The sequence below is a fragment of the Falco cherrug genome, chromosome Z (genome assembly GCF_023634085.1).
Source record: "Falco cherrug isolate bFalChe1 chromosome Z, bFalChe1.pri, whole genome shotgun sequence".
NCBI lineage: Eukaryota > Metazoa > Chordata > Aves > Falconiformes > Falconidae > Falco > Falco cherrug.
This window is the reverse complement of record NC_073720.1, coordinates 84,734,912-84,758,587: the sequence shown is the minus strand read 5'-3', so window position 1 is coordinate 84,758,587 and position 23,676 is coordinate 84,734,912. Positions and strand designations below refer to the sequence as shown.

At 43.2% G+C, this 23,676-nt stretch overlaps 1 protein-coding gene across 1 annotated transcript; it reads right to left on the bottom strand.

Moving 5' to 3' along the window:
- Positions 1–3,467: 3,467 nt before the first annotated feature.
- Positions 3,468–23,648, bottom strand: DHFR (dihydrofolate reductase). The gene is made up of 6 exons (XM_055699761.1): positions 23,477–23,648; positions 23,077–23,126; positions 20,284–20,389; positions 18,225–18,351; positions 5,305–5,420; positions 3,468–3,646 (listed from the first exon to the last, which is right to left on the bottom strand). The coding sequence occupies exons 1-6, from the start codon at positions 23,560–23,562 to the stop codon at positions 3,559–3,561; spliced, it is 573 nt and encodes a 190-aa protein (XP_055555736.1). The 5' UTR covers positions 23,563–23,648; the 3' UTR covers positions 3,468–3,558.
- Positions 23,649–23,676: the final 28 nt, after the last annotated feature.

Genomic DNA, 23,676 nt, shown 5'->3' with positions numbered 1-23,676 from the left:
CTTCACTGCAATCAAATGCATATTCCTAATTCTTGATTGGAATCTGTATGGCATATTGAAAAGCTCTAACGTAAAAGGTGCTGTCCCAGTGCAATGTTCTTATTAAAACAAAAAACAAAAATCCATCTTTTTGGCAGTGTGGCATACTGAAGATACTGCATCATTAATAGGTTCTGAAAAGTTTTAGGTAGGAAACTGCTGTGTTATTTCAAAAGTTTGCATTTCTGTGAATCATAAAGAGTCTTAATTTGTTGTAGAATTTGTCAAATGAACATAGTCAAATATGGAGAAGACTAAGAAAGTCCACAAAGAGTCAGAGTAACTATTTATGTTCCCAGTAGGCTTGTTTGCATCCAAGTTCTTTGCAGCCAAACAAGTAAGATTTTGGTCTCAGTGAACTGTATCTCCTGCAATGTATGCTTAGGCAGAAATTTTCTAACACAGGTTCGCATCAGTATCACAGTGTAATCCAACGTAGTATGAATTCTTTGCTTCCACTTCCAATAAATGTCACTTGCCATAAACAAAGTACTTTTCAGACTAGCTGTGCAGAGCTTTCAAAGGTGACCTGTTTTTTGATACTAACTGGTACACACTAAACACTTCTGGGAGGCTTTTTTTTCTTGTCAGGGTCACTGTGACCTATTATTTGAAAAAAAAAAAAAAAATCCCCTTGGTAACAGTCTTTTTCCTTCCCTTTAACAATGTCTGGCAAATTAAAACTCTGGAGAGACTTCTGCTGTATTATGCAAGCATATAACTTTGTCGTTTTAACCCTTATCAACCGATGTCACATTGGCACACGTGGAGCAAGAAGATCAACACAGGAAAGTACTTACATTTTTAATTATGCAAAAGGAACACAGAGAAAACTGAGACAACCCAGAACATATGCTGCAGAAGTTTTTTATTAGCTAATACCGTATATTGCCATGAAAAAATTCAAGAGGTGTTCACAGCTGATATTCTAAGTGTTCTTATCAATGAGGTTTGGTTTTTTAAAAGCAAGCAAAATCAAGGTTCAATCTTCTTAGAAAACTGGGTACTGTTACGTTCCTCTGTACACTTGCAACATCTAAAACCTGCCAATGGCCAGTGCTACTCTCCTGATGTTACAACTGGGTCTCAGGGTGACATTAAAGGATGAAAATTATTATTTAAATCTCCCACAATACTGCTTCAGACATGATGCTTTTAAAATGCTTTCGGGAAGCAGTCAGCAGAGCCCTGAGGGTTATTATTTTTTTGTAACTTTTTCCCCTACTCTTTGTTCTCAGATTGAGCTGCAATGGAAGTGGCACAGGGATCCCCCCCATAGGCTTCTCACTCTCAGGGTGGCAGCTGCAGCAGTAGGGAGCCCAGATGGGCACGGTACACCCCAGCTTCTGTCCCTCGCACTTCGTACAGGGAGTCTTGTGCTGTCTGATGAACTCCCCACAGCCAGAACACTGCAATGGGCTGATACCACTGACGATGTTGTGGTAATACTGGCAATTACCAGCTCTGGTCAGCACTTGGCATCATATCATTAGAATCACAGTGTTACTATAGTACCAGTATATTGCTCACTACTTTTAGGGAACAGTAACAAAAAACATTATTATACTAGCTCTATTTACTGAAAGAGGAAACAGGACTTCACTATCTGCTTATAATCCATATTTTTAAGCCACACAAAATTACACTGACAAATTAACGCTCTGCATCTGCACTGATAGCGTTTAGAATGGATGCTGGGACACAGATTCTGTTAAGAAAGCAATGTTTATGTTCTTACACTGCAAGTGGCCATGGTCAAACTGACATAGCAACTTCTTGCAAGAGCGACAGGTCTTTACAGTGGTGTAAAGTTAATGGCAATGTTAAAAATTCTTTATCAGATTGTACTGCGCGGCGAGGTGTGGGTGGCTGCCCGGCCCAGCAGCCCCGGCGGGAGCCCCTGGGGGGCAGCGCGGCTGAGGAGGGGGGAAATGGCCCACGGAGCTGCGGGAGAGAGCAGAGAGCCTGCCTGAGAGCAGCGGCCCTGCAGCCCCCGGGCCGGGCAGGGGGAGGCCGGGGGGGACCGGCCCGGAGCAGAGCCCCCCCGGCAGGGCAGGGCAGGGCCGGGCAGGGGGAGGCCGGGGGGGGACCGGCCCGGAGCAGAGCCCCCCCGGCAGGGCAGGGCAGGGCAGGGCCGGGCAGGGGGAGGCCGGGGGGGACGGGCCCGGAGCAGAGCCCCCCCGGCAGGGCAGGGCAGGGCCGGGCCGGGCAGGGGGAGGCCGGGGGGGACCGGCCCGGAGCAGAGCCCCCCCGGCAGGGCAGGGCCGGGCCGGGCAGGGGGAGGCCGGGGGGGACCGGCCCGGAGCAGAGCCCCCCCGGCAGGGCAGGGCCGGGCAGGGCCGGGCAGGGGGAGGCCGGGGGGGACCGGCCCGGAGCAGAGCCCCCCCGGCAGGGCAGGGCAGGGCCGGGCAGGGCCGGGCAGGGGGAGGCCGGGGGGGACCGGCCCGGAGCAGAGCCCCCCCGGCAGGGCAGGGCAGGGCCGGGCAGGGGGAGGCCGGGGGGGACCGGCCCGGAGCAGAGCCCCCCCGGCAGGGCAGGGCCGGGCAGGGCCGGGCAGGGGGAGGCCGGGGGGGACCGGCCCGGAGCAGAGCCCCCCCGGCAGGGCAGGGCAGGGCCGGGCAGGGCCGGGCAGGGCAGCCCGCGGGCAGCCCAGGGCCGGGCAGGCCGTGCCCCCCGCCCGGGGAGGGCCCCGCGGGGCAGGGCAGCACACGGTGTGTGTCAGGGCCGGGGGGATCTCTCCCCGCCCTGCCCTGCTGTGGCCGGCCCCAAAGGCCCCCGGCTTCCCCCGGCGGAGCCCGCTGTGCCGGGAGGGAACTGCCGAGCGCTCTCCCTGCCCGGGCCTCGCCCCACCAGCCGGGGGTTACAGGGGCTCTGCCCGGCACCGCGCGGGGGGCGCCGCCACACAGGTTAATTTTTAAGTTAGTGTTTTCAGCGAAAAGGCTTGAAGTTGACTGTGTGCCCTGGTTGCTTAGGATGCCAAGAAGGCTTCCATAAGGGATCGATGGATCCCTCAGCTGCTGCCCGAGACTTCCAGACTATTTCTCTTGTTATGCTTGCTTACGTTTTCCTCTACACCATTACATTTTAAAGATTATTATAAATGTATATACCATTCCAGTCAAACTCAGGAGTTGTGATGCTTTCTCACTGTTGGATGTTTTGAATCAGGAGATACTCTAACTCTTTGTTTAGGGAGAAAAGTTCAGATGCAGTCTAATGAGTTTCATTACCTGTGGAATTGTTAGGGATGCCGCCACGGACTGTAATGATCAGTGCAAGGTCTCATGCCACCTTAGCCGTGGTGTTCCTTACTGCTATCTCTTTCATGCTGCTGACCACCCTCATGTTTCCACTGCAGGGTGTATACTCAAAGCACGGGTGTGTTTTTGGAAGCGTTCACTACTGAGATACTGTACCATCAGGCAGGATTTTCTCTCAATAATTTAGCATGTATTTGCACTCAATAAAGACTCATGATTTAAAATGCCTGCTCTCACATGAAAGTACAGAAAGCCTCATTTACTGTGCCAAGATAACTTTTTCATACACTTCAAATCTGTACTGGATGCCATTCTCTTCTTGGATATCAGCAGGAACACCTGGGTATCTGGAGAAAGAGGAGAAGAAAAAGTAAAAGCCAACAAGTAGATAAAAGTGTCATTATTACAAATGACCTGTAATTTATCCAATCAATTAGAAGAGTTGTTTGAGAAGGAGACAAAAATACCACCCTTACAACAGGTATACTAAGTACAAACTATTTTTAAAAATCATGTTAACTACTATCAGCAACTTGTATGCATATCTTTTTAAATCATTAAAGCACACTCTGATGCAAAAAAAACCCTCCTTTTCGGCTTAATCAAAAAACTCCACATTCTTGTTAAAGTCTCCAACATGTTACTTAAAATGTCTGCAAATATAGAAGAGATATATAACACTTTTGGATTTTTTTGCTTTGATTTTCATATGAGTAAAGCATTTCTTAGAACTCTATGACAGCTTTTTAAAGTAGCTGACTGCTACCATGCAAAGTGTTCCTCTACACTCCAGTTTTACTAAACCAGTTTTTATTAACAGACACTCTCAAAAATCTCTTCAGTTCCCTGTGACAGAATAAGGATTTTGTATGAGTAACACTGAAGGAGAAAGAAATTTGAAATTTTGTTTGCTATGTTTACTCTGTCAGGTTTCCGCTTTAGCGAGGCAACTACCTGCTATTTTATACATTCATGTTTCAAGGCCAAATTCTGATTTCAGTACGCTGGCCAAAACCAATACCTGAGAGACAGCCAAGAGGTAGGAAGGGGAGCTTTGTGTCTGACATCAGTATACTAAAGCAGGCTCATGATATGGCACAGTGCAATTCAGGATGTGTCAACAGTTGAACAAGGTGACTTACCCTCTCTACTCACCTTGTCTGTCTCTCCCACACCTTTCTTCCCTGACCCTACCTATTCTTCCCCACTTCAGTGCTAACCCATTCCTGTGCCCTGTGCAGACAGCTTGACTTGCTATTTCTTCCACTACTGTCTGTAACCAGCTGAGAACCAAGACGAGAGTAGCAAGAAGCAGAAGAAGAAGAAGCAGCAGAAGATGAAGACGACGATGAAGAAGAGGTCCTTTCCTTGCTGGTTCTTGAGGCAAACATCTGAATTTTTGCCACCTCCTTACTGCCTGTTGGATGTAAACTTGTTGGAGAGGACACAGAAGTATGACTGGAATATGACAAGGGTAACATGGAAGAAACCACAGTGAATGGCAGAAACTTGCAGTTCAATACTTGTTCCTACTAAGTTTGTTAGGAAGAAGTAATTTTCTCAAGAGAAAGGAATAACCTTAGAAATCTATAAAGGCTCAACCCTCCCTGCTCAAACCCATTTAATTTGGCAATTTATCAAAGACACTGAGAAACTAAATACCATTGACTAACAACGTACTGAGAGTTGCAAAGCTTAGTAAATATCTGAGTAGCTCTAAAATAAGAAACAGTAAGAAAGTTATTTTTCAAGCAAACCAACAGATACAATTCTTTACTGTAAAGATTATGGGGAGGTTGCAGAACACAACAAGTTCCAATAAAACCTCTGCGCTGATTGTGGTGCAATTCCAGGTTCTAAATAAAATATGACTCTGGGGAAAAAATACAGTGAAAAGCGCCTGTAACTCTGAACAAAACATGGCCTTAATAGGACTCTCACACATTCAAATTTGATTATTAAGTCTCCCATCTGAACACAAGCTAGAAGGCATCTTGATACTTACTCTTTGATAAGTTTGTAGTCTTTGTAGTCGATTTCTGGAAAAAATGTGTCACTTTCAAATTCCTGCAAAATTCTTGTCATGAACAGTCGATGATTAATTGGCTTTTCCATTGCTGCCTTTAGAAACAATAGAAACAATTAAAATTGAGCTGTTCCTCTGCAAAACAGCTCAACCTTGCATGAAATAGTGATGTTTATTAAAATTTTTATTATCCTTGTTTTATAACACTATTTGAAGTCCGTAAGACTGTAAATTCTTATTTGGAACACTAGCATTCTTTACGAACTCTCCAAATTCTTGTTCCGCCTGCACCAGCCATCACCATGGCAGCATTCAAAAAGAACCAAGGGGTAAGAGTCTTGGCACATTGATACTGAAAAAGTCAAGTAAAGAGTTAAGAGGGAAACAATAAGTCAGCAAAATATTAATGAAATTATGTGTCTTGATAAACTTGTCCTTGCCTGAACAGACATAGCCAATAGGAATTAGTGCTGCAGTTCAGGTAAGAAAGTGTACTGGTTAGAATGGCTTTTTGGTTTGAACGACGGCAAAGACACTGCACATGCTTTGAGGAACGAGGTAAAAAGTTCAACACAGAGGAAGACTTTAAGCCTTCATCTTTAAGACCCTCAGTGAAGACCACCAGGAGACAGTGCACAGGCCCAAGAAGGAATGGCTGTGTTCCGAGAAATATTCTACCCCTATAACTATGTCTGTCCTTCCCACGAATATGGATGTTTATGCTGTATAAATTCCTAGCAAAGTGTGCAGTGTGTGTGTGTGTTAGGAGGAGCGATCCCCCAAGCACCCAGTGCTGAATAAACAAATACCTGCTTAACAGTCACTCTGGCTATTGAGTCATTTATTCGGAACTTCCCTGGCATCAACATTTTCTACTTGTAGATTGCACACCAAATACGTTATCTAAAACTGAAACTCAGTTATTCTATTTTATGTATTATGGGATTTAAGCAAAGCAGTGAAAATTGAACTCTAAATCTCCTATTTTGGACTCTGCTCAAAAGTATTCTAAAAGGGTAATTTAATCTTGTGCAAGTTCTACCTGGTAAGTGGCAGCAATACCTATTCTCAGAGCTTGGGGCATCTCATAGAAATTAAGAAAAAATTTTGAGTAGTCCTGTGAGAAGAAGGAGCATTATGGGCTCATGTCAACATGCAGTTTCTGAATCACACCGCTTTGAGCAGTGGGAGAGGCCCATACCTCAAGGTAACTTGTTCCGATGTTTCATTAATAACACTGCTAAGGATTTATAATGTATTTTTAGTCTGCATTAGTTTGCAATTCCAGTGATCAAATTAACTTCAGAGTTTGATCTCTGGATTATGGCAAAGTGATAATATGTGTTGAAAGTAACATAACAACAACAACAAAGAAAATTTCCAAGCTCCTTGGATGAAAATAGTTATGAAGGGAGACACCTGTTAAGTGAGCTCCTGACTTACAAATTCATACAAACTCAGGAGTTGAAAAAGTACATTTTGTCTCCAGATCAGACTGAAAAGTGACCGCTTCAAGACTTTCTGGCATTTAAAACATCCTATTAAAAGCTATACTGGTGCTTATTATAATGCATATTTGAAAAGCTTATAGCTGCTCCTCCCTTTCCCTTAAATTGGCAATGAGCAATGATCTTTGTTAAAGGTGATTCACCATGCAGCATGCTATTAGGTACTACTTCCACAAGTACAGGAACTAAGTAATAGCAAATATAATCCAATAAAACTAATTGGTATCACTGCTGAGAAGTTAGTTTCTAGAAAAGCTGCTCTATTACTACAGAATGGCTTAAAATGGAAGGTGAAGTCACAGCACAGCAGCATCCAACATTGCACTGGTGTTCATCCAGTTTGTATATAAATACCACATTTCTTCTTTCTTTAAATAAGGGTGGAAGGAGAAACATACACCTGGAGACTGACAGAAGAACAATAATCTGCTTCGCAAATAAAAACATACCGTGTTCTGTAAACAGAAATACTTTTGTAGTAGAAGAATAAATCAACTTCCTACACAGCTCTATGGGATTTCAGCTTCAGCAAGAACTCTGTACCACCAAGACAGGCCTAGGAGGAGCATACAGAGTGACTGACCGCAGATACTGCAAAGAAAGCTGAAGCATGACAGGGACTGGAGGGTGACCACTGTTCTAGATAAATGGTTGCATGAGTTGAGTGAACTGATCAGCTGTGTAACTGTTTTGTCCCCAAGTTATTAAAAAAAAAAAAAAAAGTGCAGATACTTCCTGAGTTAGTCAGACCAGCTCTGGGGGTCTGCGTGTGCACACGGCCCATGAATACTACACAACACACAAAAGGAACTTGGGAGAAGAGCAACAGGCTCAAGCTGGCTTCAACCGACATACTCCTTCTCAGCAGCTGGGAATGCCCCATGCCATGACAGTGGAGTATACTACAGAGATGGGCAAGAAGAAACACATTTGTAAAGTGATTTGACTTTGTATTTCAGTTGCTCTGCTCTGCTAAGTCTAAGTTTCACTTATATTGGGATTTAAATACATAGCTGAATCATGTCGTGGGATGACACCCTGACACCTAGCCTTGGCTGTTCCAGGGCTATGTCTGACTCTGGTTACTTTCATGAGGCCTGATCCTGCCCTGTGGACCTACCTCACCACCACGAGCCCTGGCTGGTGACGTCCCTGTCATGCCAGTCAGGTTATTGCCCATGGGTTCCAGCTCCTGTTCCTTTGGGAGCACCTGGTCCTCCATGTTCCCTGACAGTAATTTCAAAAAACTTCACATAGGTAAATTTTGTGTCAAACATGAAACTTTCCATGTATGGAGTCTCTAAAAGAACCTATTCAGAGAGGACTGGACTCTGACACTGCCTCTGTAAACTACTGCTATGGACCTGGCAGGATGGGAAAGGAGCTTTATCACAACACTGGCATTTTCATGAGGATTAAATTAGTTCCTCACAGACATTCAGTTCACTCTTGCCCTGTCCAGGCCGCTCTTCCCAGTTTCACCACCTTTTTTGGTACAGAAGACAAGTTAGAGGATGTATAGTGCTGATTTGATAGAATGTTGATATACTTTGAATTTAATCAAGGAGATACCCATTATGCATATTTACTCTAATGAACAGAACAGGGTGAATATGACTTTGTTTTAATGTAACATACACAAAATACAAAGGTACAGATGTAAATAATCTTGAATATTTAAACAGAATGTGCAACAACTGAATATATGTCTAGTGATCAGGCGATACTGTGGGAAGTTAGCACAATATTCAATGGACAAAACATTTCCAATAATACGAGATCAGTACTACCTTTTTTGGTTTTGTGTATATTGTAAATGTGAGGATAATGTACATGATGGAAAAGGCAGTAAGAGAGAACTTGTGAAAAATAATTGTACCAGGGCAAGAGGAGGGGATTTTTAAAACAAAATGATGATGTGTCTGAGCTCATGGTTCTGTAACTTTGAAAAATCTGCCTCCTCACTCCATGGTCATTATGTTACCCACACTCCATTGCCACACTGGGTCTCAAAGTCACTCTTGGTATGGTTTTCATTTACTGTGTTTTTCCCTCATAATCCATTCAGTTATCTTTGGCCTGTACTTGTACCTGGACTGGTTCTCCTTTTGTTGCATATGTATTTGCTCTCCACACAGGCTCACCAAGTTGTGTAACAGCTACTGAACATTTTAAGATATCACCTCCTGACACAACAGGGAAAAGCAGTGCTGATTTCTGGTTCACGTTAAAGCACAGCCTATTAAAACCATGACTGTTTATCTTTCAGAATCACCAAAACTACTCCTCAAGCAGAGATTACTTTTCAGAAGAGGGAGGACAAGAGAGCTGTCAGGATCCCTCATGTTGTCCCAGGTATGTCAACTCTATATGTGAACCAGTCTTGTATTACTCACACATTATCTTCATAACCCTGTGAAACATTTAGCGTACCCTCATCTTTTTGCTCACTTCCAGGAAATCCTCAGCCTGATGTAAAGACCACCTTCCCTGTAATTTCCAGCTGCATTGAACTGACCGCCATGTAAGATTAGATTATATCTGCATGTGTAGGACCATTGCCTTGAATTAGTTCCTCTTGGTAGAGCACACGTTAAAACAGCCCTGAAACTCTAGAACAAATAATAGCTGTGTATTACACGTAGTTTCAGAAGTATTATATGGAAAATTAATCTTCTTTAGACCTAATCACCAAACCACTGTACACTAGTGGACATAGCAACCAATTGCTGTAGAAGGGACCAATTATTCCTACTCATTTAAAGATTCACAGGTTTTAGGACACACACACACACTGCTTCTGCTTTTCCATCTTCTACTGATTACATAAAATAAGTAAATCAGCCAAAGTAACTACATGAGGCACTTATTTTTCAGGTGTCTTTCTGGACAACAACATTGTCAATCCAAACAAAGTATGAGAACTCTATAAAAGAGAAAATTTCAAATTAAACATTCTGTTTATTTACATTCTTTTTTTCAGCCCTTAAAATGTATTGGATTATTCTGAAGCCACAAGAGTATTAAAGAAATATACTTTACACACTAAAAAAAAACCCCTCACAGCTGAAAATGTCACAAAGTTTTAGACCTTACCTAGGTAAAAGGACTTGCTTAAGTCAAACTTTGGCTATTAGGAGAGTTGTGGTGATAACCAAGAGAATCAACACCTTCAAAAATCCTTTCTTCCCACCAACACTGCCTAGTGAGGCAGGAGACACTGCATGACCAGTTCTCTGCCAGGAACAAAGGCAAGTACAACAAAATTCTGCTATGACTGTTACCAAAATGCCTGACTGTTTTACCCTTGCATAAACAGATACACTTTAGTCACTAGACCTTTCCACGAGCTGGTCTCAAAAGAGGGTCTTTTAAATCTTTTCCTCTATGATCTCTGCAAGTATCTTTGAAAAAGAACTTGAAAAGCAACAACCTTTCATAGCTGCATGATTTGTGTCTGCAACTGACTCACATATTAACCTCTTTTAGTCATTATTTTTTCCCAGAAGAATGTCAAATCAATATGTTTGCTCACAAGAATGAGCACACAAAAAGCTTGTTAAGGAGTAAGAGCAGTAAGGAGTAATTACACCTTTGTTTCCACATTAAAAATCCTGAGAGTTTACTTTGAAGGTTCTACTGGAAAAGCTGGATATGTCCCTCTCAAGTCTGTGAAAGTATAAAGATGCTGAATTAAAGTTTTTTAAACTTTTAAAGGAAATTATTAGTTAATCCACTAGTCCATGGCTAATATTGGAGTTCTGTTTCCTCTAAGTTTATTTATAACTAGGTAAGAACAAGAAGTATTGGCCACCAGAAGCATGACTACAGTAGTCACAGACATACTTTTACAAAACATAAATCTCTATGGGAGGACAGTGCTGTCAGCTGTAATGCTGTGACCCTGCCACGTATATAAAACAGGCATTAGGGAACTGCACGCAGAGTGCTCAAACCCTTTCTAAAAAAACACCTAGAAGACCACAGTAACACAGGAAAACTGCCTTCTCATTCCTATCTTTTTGTTCAGACAACTACACATGGGGAAAATCTTCCATAAAGAATGGTGCTGTGACATTATAGTAATGAAATAAGAGAGTTAGTTTGCATATATGCCAAGAAGACAGTAACCTTCCTTGGAAACAACTGCTCAGGACCATAAACATGCACAAGCAAATAACATTATCATAAGCCTAGTGGTACAGATGCAACCAGACCTTCAGTCTTCACTTTACATAAGGTAAAGTTAGGATTAAGCCATACTAATTACTTCACTCTGAAACAGAACTAGTGGAGAAGCCAATGTAATGCTCAGCTTTTTGCACTAGTTGCCCCCAGAGTGGAATAATGCTTCAAGCCTGCAGCGTGATGCCCCACCATGTCAACAGCATCACGTAGCTCAGAGGAGCCTGCTCCTTGCAGCATGTTCTTTGAGAACAGTCTTTGAAAGGGTGCAACACCACTGCAACCTGCAAGAGTGGAGCATGTGAGCATGGAAAAATGAGCTGACTGCAGAGCTCCCTTGTAAGTGAATCTCAATCCTCAGTCACATCTTAGGCTGAATGCAACACTTCAAAAACATGGTAGCATACATGTTAGTGGAATGATATTAAGTTGTGTGACTGTTGGAATGGAGACTAGGTATGCAGCTCAAAATCATTTTGTCTTACATGCAGGCAAGGTAGAAAATTTACTATTAAATCTTTTATAGTCTACAAGAAATTCAGACATACTAAAATGTAATCTTTATAATGTATGTTCTAGTGTATCAGTATTAGCTAGTGAAGTTTCAGCAGGCTTAAAAAAAATCATGATAAAACTAGTGACTCAAATTGTTATTACTTCTCTCTTCTAAAGAAGTGATCCTTATGGTCCAGCAAAGATCTGAAGCTTAGCAAATGTGGCATTCACAACCCACTCAGGGCATTCAGAACCCAGTGAAGCTTATATGCTTAGTCAAGAAACTCTGTTTAAGAGGGTAATTAATCATCTGCAAGAGACTTGCCACACTAAATATGAACACCAACTTCATAATTCAGTAATTTTGAAGAATGAAAGAGGGTAGATTACCAAACAATATGTCAAATACTAATACACAGAAAGACACCTGAACATGAATATTAGATAAAACTTTCCCTTGGAGACCACTGGAAATTTAATTTTCCAGCTCAAGCCTCTTTGTTGAAGAAAATCCCCAAATGCTATTTATCACCAGCATCCATTTTCTGTTATGGCCAGCATAGATATTAACTAAACAGCAAAACAAACAAAACTTCTTATGAAAGAACTTTTTGTTCTGTTATGAAATTACAAGTTTCTTCTCCAAATTTAATACATGAATACAATTCTGTACTTCAGCAATGTGACCTTGAGTGTCATTGTTTACTTCTGTGGCATTGAGAAAGCAACAAGGTGAGCAGGAACATATAAATTAGAAGAGACAATTCTAAATGTTTGAGATGCTGTAGGAAAAACTGTTTTATCAAGGTGAAAACCCATTTGACATATAGCCTATTCTGGTGTTACTAAAGAGGCCTTGGTTATGAGGACCTGAGTCATAAATTTTTCTTTTTTTTTTAAGTTTTGTTGCTAATTTGGGTGTCGTGTCCGTCCATCCCCACACCTCCACACACCCCCCCCCCCCCCCTTCCCCGGTAGGTTCACTGTTAGGCACTTGTGCTTGCTTATTTTTACAAAGACAGATTTATATCAAACACTTTACAAACAACATATCATAAGATCATACCATCCACATAAATAAATCTACATTTTTTTTTAAGTCGTTGTTTAATATTTGGGGATGTGCTGGACTTACAGTTCCTATTCCTAGTAAAATCTGAATGTTGTTTTAAATCAGTCTAAAAGACACAGTTTGAATCCAGTTAAAAGAGACTAACATAATTTATACTGAGCAGACCCCCTTAGGATGTCCAAGTAGTGCTATTTTTTAGAGTCAGAGCTAAGACGTGAACTCCTCAATTAAGAGACAATACCTCCACAAAGAGTGCATCTGTATTAGTGTCTTAACTCAGAACAGAAATGTGGTTTTGAAGTGAATCTTCCAAATGTCCCCATTCACCGTGCTTTAGTTGTACTGGGCAGCAATCTTGGCATGCACGTACTAAACTTCTTGGGGGTAAAACCAAGGCAGAAAACCTGCTGCAGGAACATGTCCAATAAGCTCTAATAGCTAATAGGGACTCAAGGGCCAGAATCAATGAGTGAGTCACCACCACAAGTTTTCCTGCACACAACAAACACTTATGAGACAGGAGACTCAAAACATCAAGTGCTCACACAAAATCATGGAGTGCCTCTCATGACACATAATGGCTTCATAAATGCTGTGACCTACTGGCCACTGCTGGGCTGTTATACTCCTTCCTCATCCATACCATCAACAGCAACACCAATTACTTCTGGAACTTAGGAGATCCAGAATAGTGCAGAAGATCCAGTACAGCATCACACTGAGATCCAAAGAAATGAAACTTGTACACCTGTGCTGTGAGAAGTCCAAAAGCTTCCCTGGAGGCAACAGTACTACCTTGTGGTTGTATCAGGAGATCATAAACCTGATGAGGTGATCACTGTCAAGTCAAATTTAAGAAGATGAAGGCTGCACATGGCTTTGAACTCTCCGTGGACCGTGGGAGCTGTTTTAAACCTTGTCTGCTCTCACATCCAATTATCATACCAGTACACTACTCAGCTCTCCCCATCCCTGCCAAAACGCTTACTATGTCTAGCTGCTCTGCCTTTTCCTGTTGCAGAGGTCAAGGCTCAGAAGAGACAGTTTCCCAGAGTATGCTGTTGAACACAGCATGAATGTGTTCTACAGCATGAATTATGTCCTACATGAGGTCTTGGATGGCCACCCTGTTCAGGACTCACCTTTCTCTGTTCTTCACAGGACTGGAGGCAGCTTATGCCAACACTCCTATGACCCTTGAGTGTACTGTGTCCTTGAGAGGCTAGGGGCAGTAGGCAAGATGGCCATAAGCAACAGACCCCTGCACTGTGTCCTTATACATGTTCAGAAGCTGTCAGTCTTGCTCCTCTCTCTTTTGCAGTCCTACAAAGAAGAGGTTGTAACAATAGCAGTCTCTTGCCTCCATCCCATTCCTCGCCCTGCTGTTGCTGAAGGCACCATCCTGTTCTGAAATACCATCCAGGAACACACGCTCTAGCACCTTTGCTTGCCTCAGTTCTTAGGGGCTGGGCAGGGTATAGCAGCCATCTGTACATAAGACTGAGAGACAGGGTGGACACATGTCCCGAAGAATGCTCTTCTGCACTCAGGCAACTGGGCAGATGTTCTATCTCAGCATAACTCTCTGGATGAGGATAAGCCAGGCTTGTGTTTCAGCATGGTATCTGGCAGGGCAGCATGAGGCACAGAGGTGATGCAGTATTTCAAATAAGGCAGGCATTCAAACGTCTTGAACTACCCTTTGCAGAAAACAGGTGCCAGCACCCATTTTTAGTCTGAGGTTCTTTGGAAACCTCTGAAAACATGTGTGAATCTGCCTCAATTCACAGGCCACCCTTGTTAAACTTTCTGGCTTGCTACCCTGTGTCTGGAATCTGGCTGGGACGTGGGTGTGGGAAACCAAAGAGAGCAAAGGCTTGGAAGATCACGCAAACACTGCCACACCATACCATCTACAGAAACACAGCTTGGAGGATTGCTTCAAGGAGCGCAGTGACAACAATCCTGATCATGGTGGACCCCCCCATCCCAAACTGATTAACTGATCAGAAGTTGCTACAGTTAGCAGCTATGTTAAAAGGCTCCACAGGACAATAAACCATGCTCTTTAATGATACAGACTCTGGAATTGTTATCTGGCAATGGCAAAGCTGTTGTAGTAGCTCTTGACAGATGGCCTCAGTTATGCGCCCTCACATTCAATACGTTCTGCCTCTATTCTGGGGAATCCCTATGCCTCCAGCCTAAGCTTGACCCCTGTGACAAGGGCTGAGGATCAACCAGGGCAGAGCAGATACAGTGAAGACTCCAAGAATGCTATTACACCCCAGTCTTCCTACTCATCCTCCAAGACATCCAAAACAGCCTATGACAGGCTGTCAAAGCAGCCTACCTGAAGTAAGTGCAATGGGTGCATGCATGAGTTTACCGTTCCCTTTTGTAGTGATCCTGATTGAAAGATCACTGTACACTAAGGATTCAGCGATCCACAAAACAATTAACCTGAACAGACCCAGGCCTGTACTGTGCTGTGCATATTCCTTGGCCACGGGATAAGCTCAGCCAGAAAATGGCAACAAAGGAGCCAGCAGGCTGCTCCTACTTCATACTGACAACTATGCTGCCTGCATGTCCTTGCCTTTATCTAAAAGAACGGCAAGAAGTTCTCATGTTAACATCCTTTTTTGACAGCCAAAATGACAAATAGACTTGTTTTCTTGTAAGAAAGCCCTGTAATAGTCTCAGTGACCAAAATGAGGCAGCCCTTTCTACAGACAGGGTCTGTGCAGCATGCTGCATGTGGCTTGGACGCTCATTCCATGCCACACAACCTGGAGTTGCAGGGATGTAAGATTACTTACACTATTTTGTCCTTTGTTAGCTCCAATAAGTTGCATTTTAAATGACACTTGACAGAGTCTGGGTGCTCTTCTTAACAGGATCATAATGGATTAGCTCTTCCTAGTGCAAAACAACTCTCTACTGCACTGTTGTTTGGCTATGCTGAGATGCAGAAGAGGAGTTACCCAGCAGACACAGTACTGTTAATTGTAAATGAGTAGGAGAAGCCAGGTGTAAGATAAGGAATAGAAAAGTGTTGATGGTGGATGGGACCATCATCTGCAGCAATCAGTATGGCACTTTCCAGAATGGCCTGCTGTCCTCATCAAGGTCTGTCTTCATAAAGGTCTACCCAGTCTGAAAGATCCAAAATTTGGGTTAAACTCCCCAAGGTGCTAAAAGTGGAAACGACGTGTCCTCAGTACTACCTGTTTCACACCACTCCTGTTGCGTTTAATTGCTGAAGTAGTTACAGGTAATTTCTCTATCACAGGCCTATACTAATAAGGACAATCAGTTCTAAACCTTTGAGCCATCCAAACAAAATAATGCTTTAAAAGCAAATACCTACAAGGACTGAACAAACATTATTTGCTTCAATTACCAACCGCTATTTTACTTCCCACACATTTCTTCATGGTATAAGGGAAATAATCCTGTAATCCTCTGTGCATCTTTAATACAGGCACTAAAAATATTACCTGCAGTTTGATAGAGATGTATGGTTTCCATCAAACCCTTTTAATCAAGATCACAAACCTAGTTTGATTGCAGAAATCTGTATAAAACTGTCAGATTTCTTCCTAATGAATTAAAAATTCCTTTGAAATGGCCCAAGTAGATGAAAGGGGGAAAAAGTTGAAATTTCAAGTCATACTCCTATATGCTGATCAGCACAAGTAGTATGTTGCAAAAAAACCCTTGATCAAAACTGCCTATTTATAATTATTGGTAATAGTTTACAAAATGGCATTGTTTTCTACTAAATACAGCCAGACACTGGAAAAATAGTTGAATTGGAAGTCTACAACACAGACACTTCTGGAAGAACAAGCAAAAATAATCAGTCTTTGCAGCACTAGATGAGAACAAGGCCATTATATGGAAGGAGTAAATGCTTTTGCATACACTATGAATCCTGCAGAATTACAAGCAGAAGCCAGACCCGGTCTCTTACTTATGTCAGGCAGATATGCCCAATCTGAAGAGAATGGCTCCAGAAATCTTACTGCCTGGAAGCAGGCATTTTAAAGGCTGAGAGTGAAGGACAGGTTATTTCTGTATGATAATACTTAATAGACTGAATGCATTGGGACATCAAATATAGTGGACTTCACCACATGCGATAATGATTATAAAACATAAATTAAAAAAAAAGAGGAACAAGAGTGTTTTACAGGCTATTTACATATGCATATTATTTTTTTTACAACCTTAAAAATATCTAACTACTTTATTTTTTTTACTGTAAAAGATGCATTCCCTAAGACACAGAGAAGAGGTTCATGAAAGGCACAAACTGCAAACAAAGGCAAGACATATCATAAAAAGTATTTTCCCACCTCATATACATATTATCAGCCCTAATTTGCTACCAGGAGCATGATGGCGTTTTCATCACACACCTGAAGTCCAAGTGCCAAACAAGAAGTGGAATATATTTTCCAGCATAGTCATGATGACTAAAGGACAGCAGAACTGCTTCCTTTATTGTAAATAAATAAATAAATAAAAAATTAAAGAAATTGCTTTACAAGTCTTAATTAAGATTTTTTTTTTTATTCAGAAGAAAGAATGCTTACTGCTGTCCTTATTCCATATTCTTCTGATTTATATGAAGGGAACTAGGGTTGACGGCCATAATCCCTTTTGTGGTACTGTTTGCTAATAAATACAAATTATATAAGAACCTAACAAAAGAAGACAAAATCAACTGAGAGTTAAAGGGCAGAACTTTGACTGTGTAGGGGCTGAAAGGACTACTCTAGTGATGTGGGTGGAGGCACAGAGTTGACTAATCTTTACATCCATATTAATGGAAAATGGGAAGGTTTGCGGAAAGGGAGAAAGATGGCTGAGCAAACATAGGGAAACACGAGACGCATTTTATGCCAGACTTCCCTGCTACAGAGCTAATTCTTAGTTCTAAGGACAGGAAGACTGTTACATTTGTGGGAAAACAGGAGAGTTTATACAGGGCTTTGTCAGTGCAGAGATGGTCCTGATTAGAAAGTGGCACATGCAGTCATCCTGGCACTTGAACAGACACCTGAATACCAAGACACCTTAGACACCAAGAGAAACCTGGGGAGCAGGAACGGTAGGGATGTCTGGTTGCTGGATGGCAAAACAGTGAGTGCTTCCTTTTCTTGTATGATTATCTCCTGTTATTGCTGATACCACCACCTGCCAGCTCTCTCTAAGTCCTCTTTTCTCACCTGTACACCTGTATAGTGTCATACTCTGGCTAAAAATGCCAGATCAATTTTCCTTTCTTTCCACATCCTCTGCAGAGCCAGTCTACTATCTCAGTAAAATAACTGTTACGGGATGGGTTTTGGTTGAAAAACTAGCAATTTAGATATTTAAGAAAAGCTCTCAAAAGCACAGTAACTGCATGACACTGGACCATTAGCAAGAGCACCACCTGGTTACTTGGACAGGCATTTTAAACTTATGACTTGAAATCTTACTCTCCAAGACTTGTTCTGCTGGAATCACTGGAGGGTGCTGGGTGACATGAAGGAAAAGCACTTCCTAAAGGGCAAGTAATAGGAACTTGAGCCATCCTCATCCCACTGCAGAAAATGAGTGATTTAGGAGTACTCTGAAGATACCTTGTAAACTGAAGTGCCTCCGATGATCCAAACCATGTCTACTTTACTTCTTAACTCTGGTGAATCCAAAAGAGTTAAAGCATCATCCAGACTTTTGGAAAGATAATGCGCTCCTTTTGGGGTTTCCCTAGAAAAAGCAAAGTTTTATTACTAAATAATTAAAGGACCATTCATCATGATAATCAATACAATCTAGACATACAGTATGTTTTGCTGAATTCACAAATAACTAAATGTTTCACATTAGTTAATTATTTTGAAATGCCTATTATTGCTAAACTATGTTAGAATTCTCATCTGACTGCAGGACTGTTTAATAAATCACAGTTTAATCACAACTGTGACTTAAAAGGCATAAATTACAGATCTGAAATTTTATATCATGTTTTTTAAAAAAGTGTAAATGAGAAATGTAGAGGTTTATAAAATTAAATATAGATTTCTACCTGAATTCCAGAACATTAATATTTCACTCAATCGAACTAGTCAAAAATGTCCCTATCTCCCAAGCCCCCCATATTTAGCCCAGAACACAGCAACATCCTCCAAAACCATTTTAAGTGGACATTTTTGTTTAAGAATATTTGGATGACTGTGGGTGATGGATTCAAGAAGAGAGCTCTGAAAAAGGACAGCTCTTCCCTAAATGCTAATAAAAATAAACTTAAAAAAAGGGATTTAAGAGCCACCAGTCTAAGCAGGATCTAGAGAAATACAGTTAAATACACCTGTCAGAAAGACTGCTGACAATTGTCAGATTGTTTGGTGTAGAGCTAGGACTAGTATTCATTACACAAAGTAACAACCATTGTATCTTGTGAATTAATTACAAAATAAAAGAAATAAAAATAATAATTAAAAATTTACAGGTACACGAGTGATATCCCTCGGAACCAACAGTAGAGATGCTTCCTAACTAGACATCGAAAAAATCACAGAATCACTGAATAGTCACGGTTAGAAGGGGCTTCTGCAGATCATCTGCTAGAGCAGGTCCACCTAAAGCAGGCTGCACAGAACCATGTCCAGTCTGGTTTTGAATATCTCCAGAGGAGACTCCACCAGCTCTCTGGGCAGCCTGTGCCAGTGCTCTGCCACCACCAAGGTAAGGAAGTTCTTCCTCATATTCAGAAGGAATTCTCCTGTGTTGTAGCTTGTGCCCATTGCCCCTTGTCCTGTCGCTGGGCACCACTGAAAAAGAGCCTGGCCCCATTCTCTTGAAGACATTCATAGACATTGATGAGATTCCCTCTCGGTCTCCTCCAGGCTACACAGGCCCAGCTCTCTCAGCCTGTCCTCGTAAGGGAGATGCTCTGGCCCCTCATCAGCTTCGTAGCTTCTGCTGGACCCTCTCCAGCAGTTCCATGTCTCTGGTGAACTGGGCAGCCCAGCACTGGGCACACGCTCCAGATGCGGCCTCACCAGGGCGGAGCAGAGGGGGAGGGTCACCTCCCTCCACCTGCTGGCCCCGCTCCTCCTCGTGCCCCCCAGGATCCCACTGGCCACCTTGGCCACACGGGCACACTGCTGGCTCATGGGCAACTTGCTGCCCACCAGCACTCCCGGGTCCTGCTCTGCAGAGCTGCCCCCCAGCAGGTCACCCCCAGCCTGTGCTGGTGCACGGGGCTGTCCCTCCCCAGGAGCAGGATCCCTCACTTGCCTTTGTTGAACATCATGAGGTTCCTCCCCACCCAACTCTCCAGCCCGCCCAGGTCTCGCTGAATGGCAGCGCAGGCCCCTGGTGTGTCAGCTGCTCCTCCAGATCTGTGTCATCAGGAACCTGCTGAGGGTGCCTCTGTCCCTTCACCCAGGTCACCGATGGGCAAGTTGAACAGGGCTGGACCCAGCACTGACCCCTCCAGCCAGGCTCTGTGCTGCTGGTCACAGCCCTCGGAGCTCTGCCATTCAGCCAGCTCAACCCACCCTGCTGTCCACTCATGTAACCCACAATGCCCGAGTATGTTACATTTAGCATTACTTGTGTTACATCTATTGCTACACATATTTTTAGGTGCAGACTTCTCATTTGTTTTAAAGGCCTATTAGTCATCATACATACTTGAGCTCCCTGCTGAGCACGATATTAATTCTGTCTTTTAAAGGACGATTCTTCTCAGGAATGGAGAACCAGGTTTTTCTACCCATGATCACTGCATTCTGTTTACCTGAGTAAGAGAGAAAACACTTATTAAAGGGTGGTTTTGCTCCGTCCTAAATTTGGTTTGGTTGTTTAGTGATATGGCTGGACTTGCCCTCCCTGTTCCGAACTTCATTTCAGCAGTTAAAAAAGGTACAAGCTTAGGCCCTGATTCTCAAATTAGTCACATCCGTAGAAGAACTTGTTTGTGGCCTCAAAGTCTTGTCAGTCAGTTGACACGAATGTAGCCTCATGCACACAGATAAAAGAAAATAAAAAAAGGCATGTCACTGCCCATGACATGCATTACACGGACACTAGCTCTGCTATAGCTACAGGACCAAATTAATCTCTGTGTGTCAGAGCAACTCATACCCTCAAAAGAGTTCTTTTAGTGTTTTTTCCCACTAACAATGTCATTGTTCTCTTTATAAATCTGAGCAGTGTACAGTAATCGACTTTGTCTTTTCATGTTCCATCGTTCCAGTTATACAATCAGGAATAATTGCCAACTTCGAGCATTATCTAATTAAAAAAAAAAAAAAAAAAGGCCAGGTGAAAGGGTAACTTTTAGGAGATGAACCAGCCTAATTAAATCCAAAGCAGAAGTGCGATAGGTGTTCAATCATATTCTAGATTTCACTCTAAGTATCATTTCTGACCAAACATTCATAACCTGATCATCTCTTACAAATACCCTAAGAAGAGGGTTTCTCTTTATGAGGAAATTGAGTTATCAAAGAAATAAACAGATGTTGAGACGCACAAAATGTCTCATCAGCAGGAGAGATTTTAGAAAAAATAAAATAGTGTATGTTCACAGCTTTCCTCCCTGCTTCTTGATCTGAGAGACCACACCAGAGAATGGATGCTCCAGTTGTTTATTAGCGATATCTAAAGACCCTTCTCTGGCAGATAAGCTTCATGAGCAAGTTTCCAAGAGACATAGTGCAGTGTCAATTTAGGTATGTTAGCACAGACCACTGGCACCACTGCTGAAGGAAATGTAAAAGTTCTGAAAAACAAGCATATTTTCTGACTAAAGGATCACAAAGGGATGCCTGTGGCGTCAGAACAAAGAATTGTCTAGACAATAGCTAATTTAAAGCCATGGACAGTGCAGGTAAGCATGCAGACTAAATGCAAGTTTAGGTGGTGCTTCTCACTTTCAAAAATCAGTGACTCTCTGACTTTCTTAAGTCAATGGTGTGAAGATTTATGGCAGCATAACCCATTAAGAGGTCTGGTTATGACACAACTGAACTGCCTAGCATCCAGCATCACAGTTTATCAGAAGATCTGCAGGCAGGATTTAACTAGATGTTTCTTTTTAGTTGTATTTGAAACACTGTTTTTTGATTATGGGTTATCTGTGCCAGGTAAGATGCAACTTGCAGACATATAAAAAGACTTGTGTTCTGTCTTTTTTGTATGTGAGGTTGCAAGAGGCTGAATCACGTCTCCAAAACATAAGTAAAATCACTTAAGACTGCTGCAGAATGAGACTAGACATTCCTTGTAAAACATGGATAGGTAGACCTTCAATCAGAATATGGAACAGGTCACTTAATCAAAAAAAGGGCAAGTTAGGCTGCCAAGAAGTTTTAGCAAGTAAGTGAGTTTTGCTAGTCAGCAGTTTTAACTGGAGCATGAAAAAAGAAACACAGAAAAGAGAGTGATGATGCTGGCAAAGAGAGAAGCAGCAGAAATGGGAGGATAAACCTGTTGTCTCTCATGGCTCTGATTCCATCAAACACAGTGAGCCAGTTGCATGGCTCAGGGAGGTCCTATTCCTCCTCTCCCGATGCCTCTTTCCTGATTCTACCATGCACCTTGTACTCCCAGGCCCTGCAGACACCCAGCGGCCTAGCCTACTGAGTTAGAGAAGTAGAACAGCTTAAGGAAATGTCAATCCAGCACCAGAGTCGGTAAGAAAGAGGAATGGGAGCCATGTGGCAAGGCTTGTCTCTTCTGGCAAAGACAAGTATGCGAAGTACCTGATGAGAACAAATTAGCTGTTTTCACCTTCTTGTGTGTTTGTGCCGATTTTCACATTTTTTTTCCACCCCACAGTAACTTGTTTTATCTCACCAAATCTATAGTCTATAATATTACTTTGCTGCTGGCCCTGAACGTTAGTGCTGCACACTATCAGTACAGTTGGGTATTGCTGTGTACAGATATACTGCATACGTTTTCACTTTTCTTGCTGTATACTATCAGTACAGTTTGGGTTTTCTGGTGTACTGCGATGGCTCAGCAATCAGAAAAGCAAAATTACTGTCAGAAAGGTCAGAGGGGTGGAACAAATGGCCAAGGCTGAGCGACAGCAAACAAGTTAGATAAGCTAATACAGCCTGAAAAAAACTCTGGTTAGCATATAAACTGATTTCCATTTTTAACTTATTCAGTGTTGGAGTTGTGGGTTAGGACAGGTACATGAAGTTTTCTGCCCTGTTGGGGAAACAGGACTTTGGCATTCTTTTTTTTTACACATCACCTGCAGCCCTAAAATATCTGCCTCATGTCCTGTTTCTTTATCTAATCAAAACAACCTGCAGACTTGTGAGGCTTGGGAGTGTGGGGAAGGGCAGGCTGTTGGCAGAAGCAGGGCTTTTAAGTCAGGGAAAGGTAAAATTACCAGACTTTTCCGTGACTGATGCCACACGAAGTAACATAATATGTAGAGGCACACCTGGGCAACAAGTACATTACCTTCCACGTGGGATGTGCTAGTCATTCTTTGGAAGTACCTGTACTCATTCCTGGCAAGAAAACATGGAGCGCATTACAACGTGGTTTAGGGATAAGGTGCATTTTTCTAGATGTGAAAAGAAAATCCTAACCCGAGTAGGGGGAGAGGCCGGACCGGTACCACGCCTGAGGCCAGCCCTTCGGTTCCGGCCCTGCTTACATGAGGGCCACCCTGCAGCCAGGAGCCTGCCGGCCCGACCCCCGGGGGAGCTCCGCGGCCCGGTCGCCGCCGCCGCCCCACCCCCCCGCCACCGCGGGCACTTTCCCGCCCTGTCGAGCGCCGCGCGTTGCGCGCTGGGAGCTGTGGTCCACCCGCGCCCCCGCCGCCCCGGCGGGGAGAACGCCGCCAGACCCGCGGTACCTCAGCGACGGCCAGGGCAGGCGGCCGTCCTTCCCGATGCCCATGTTCTGGCACACGGCCACGATGGAGTTCAGCGAGCGCACCATGCCGCCCCGCCGCCGCTTCCCGCCGCGGCAGCCTGGGGAGCGAGCGAGCAGCGAGCCAGCAAGCAGCGCGCAGCAGCGGCGGGGCGGGGCGGGGCGGTGGCATAGCTCCTCCCC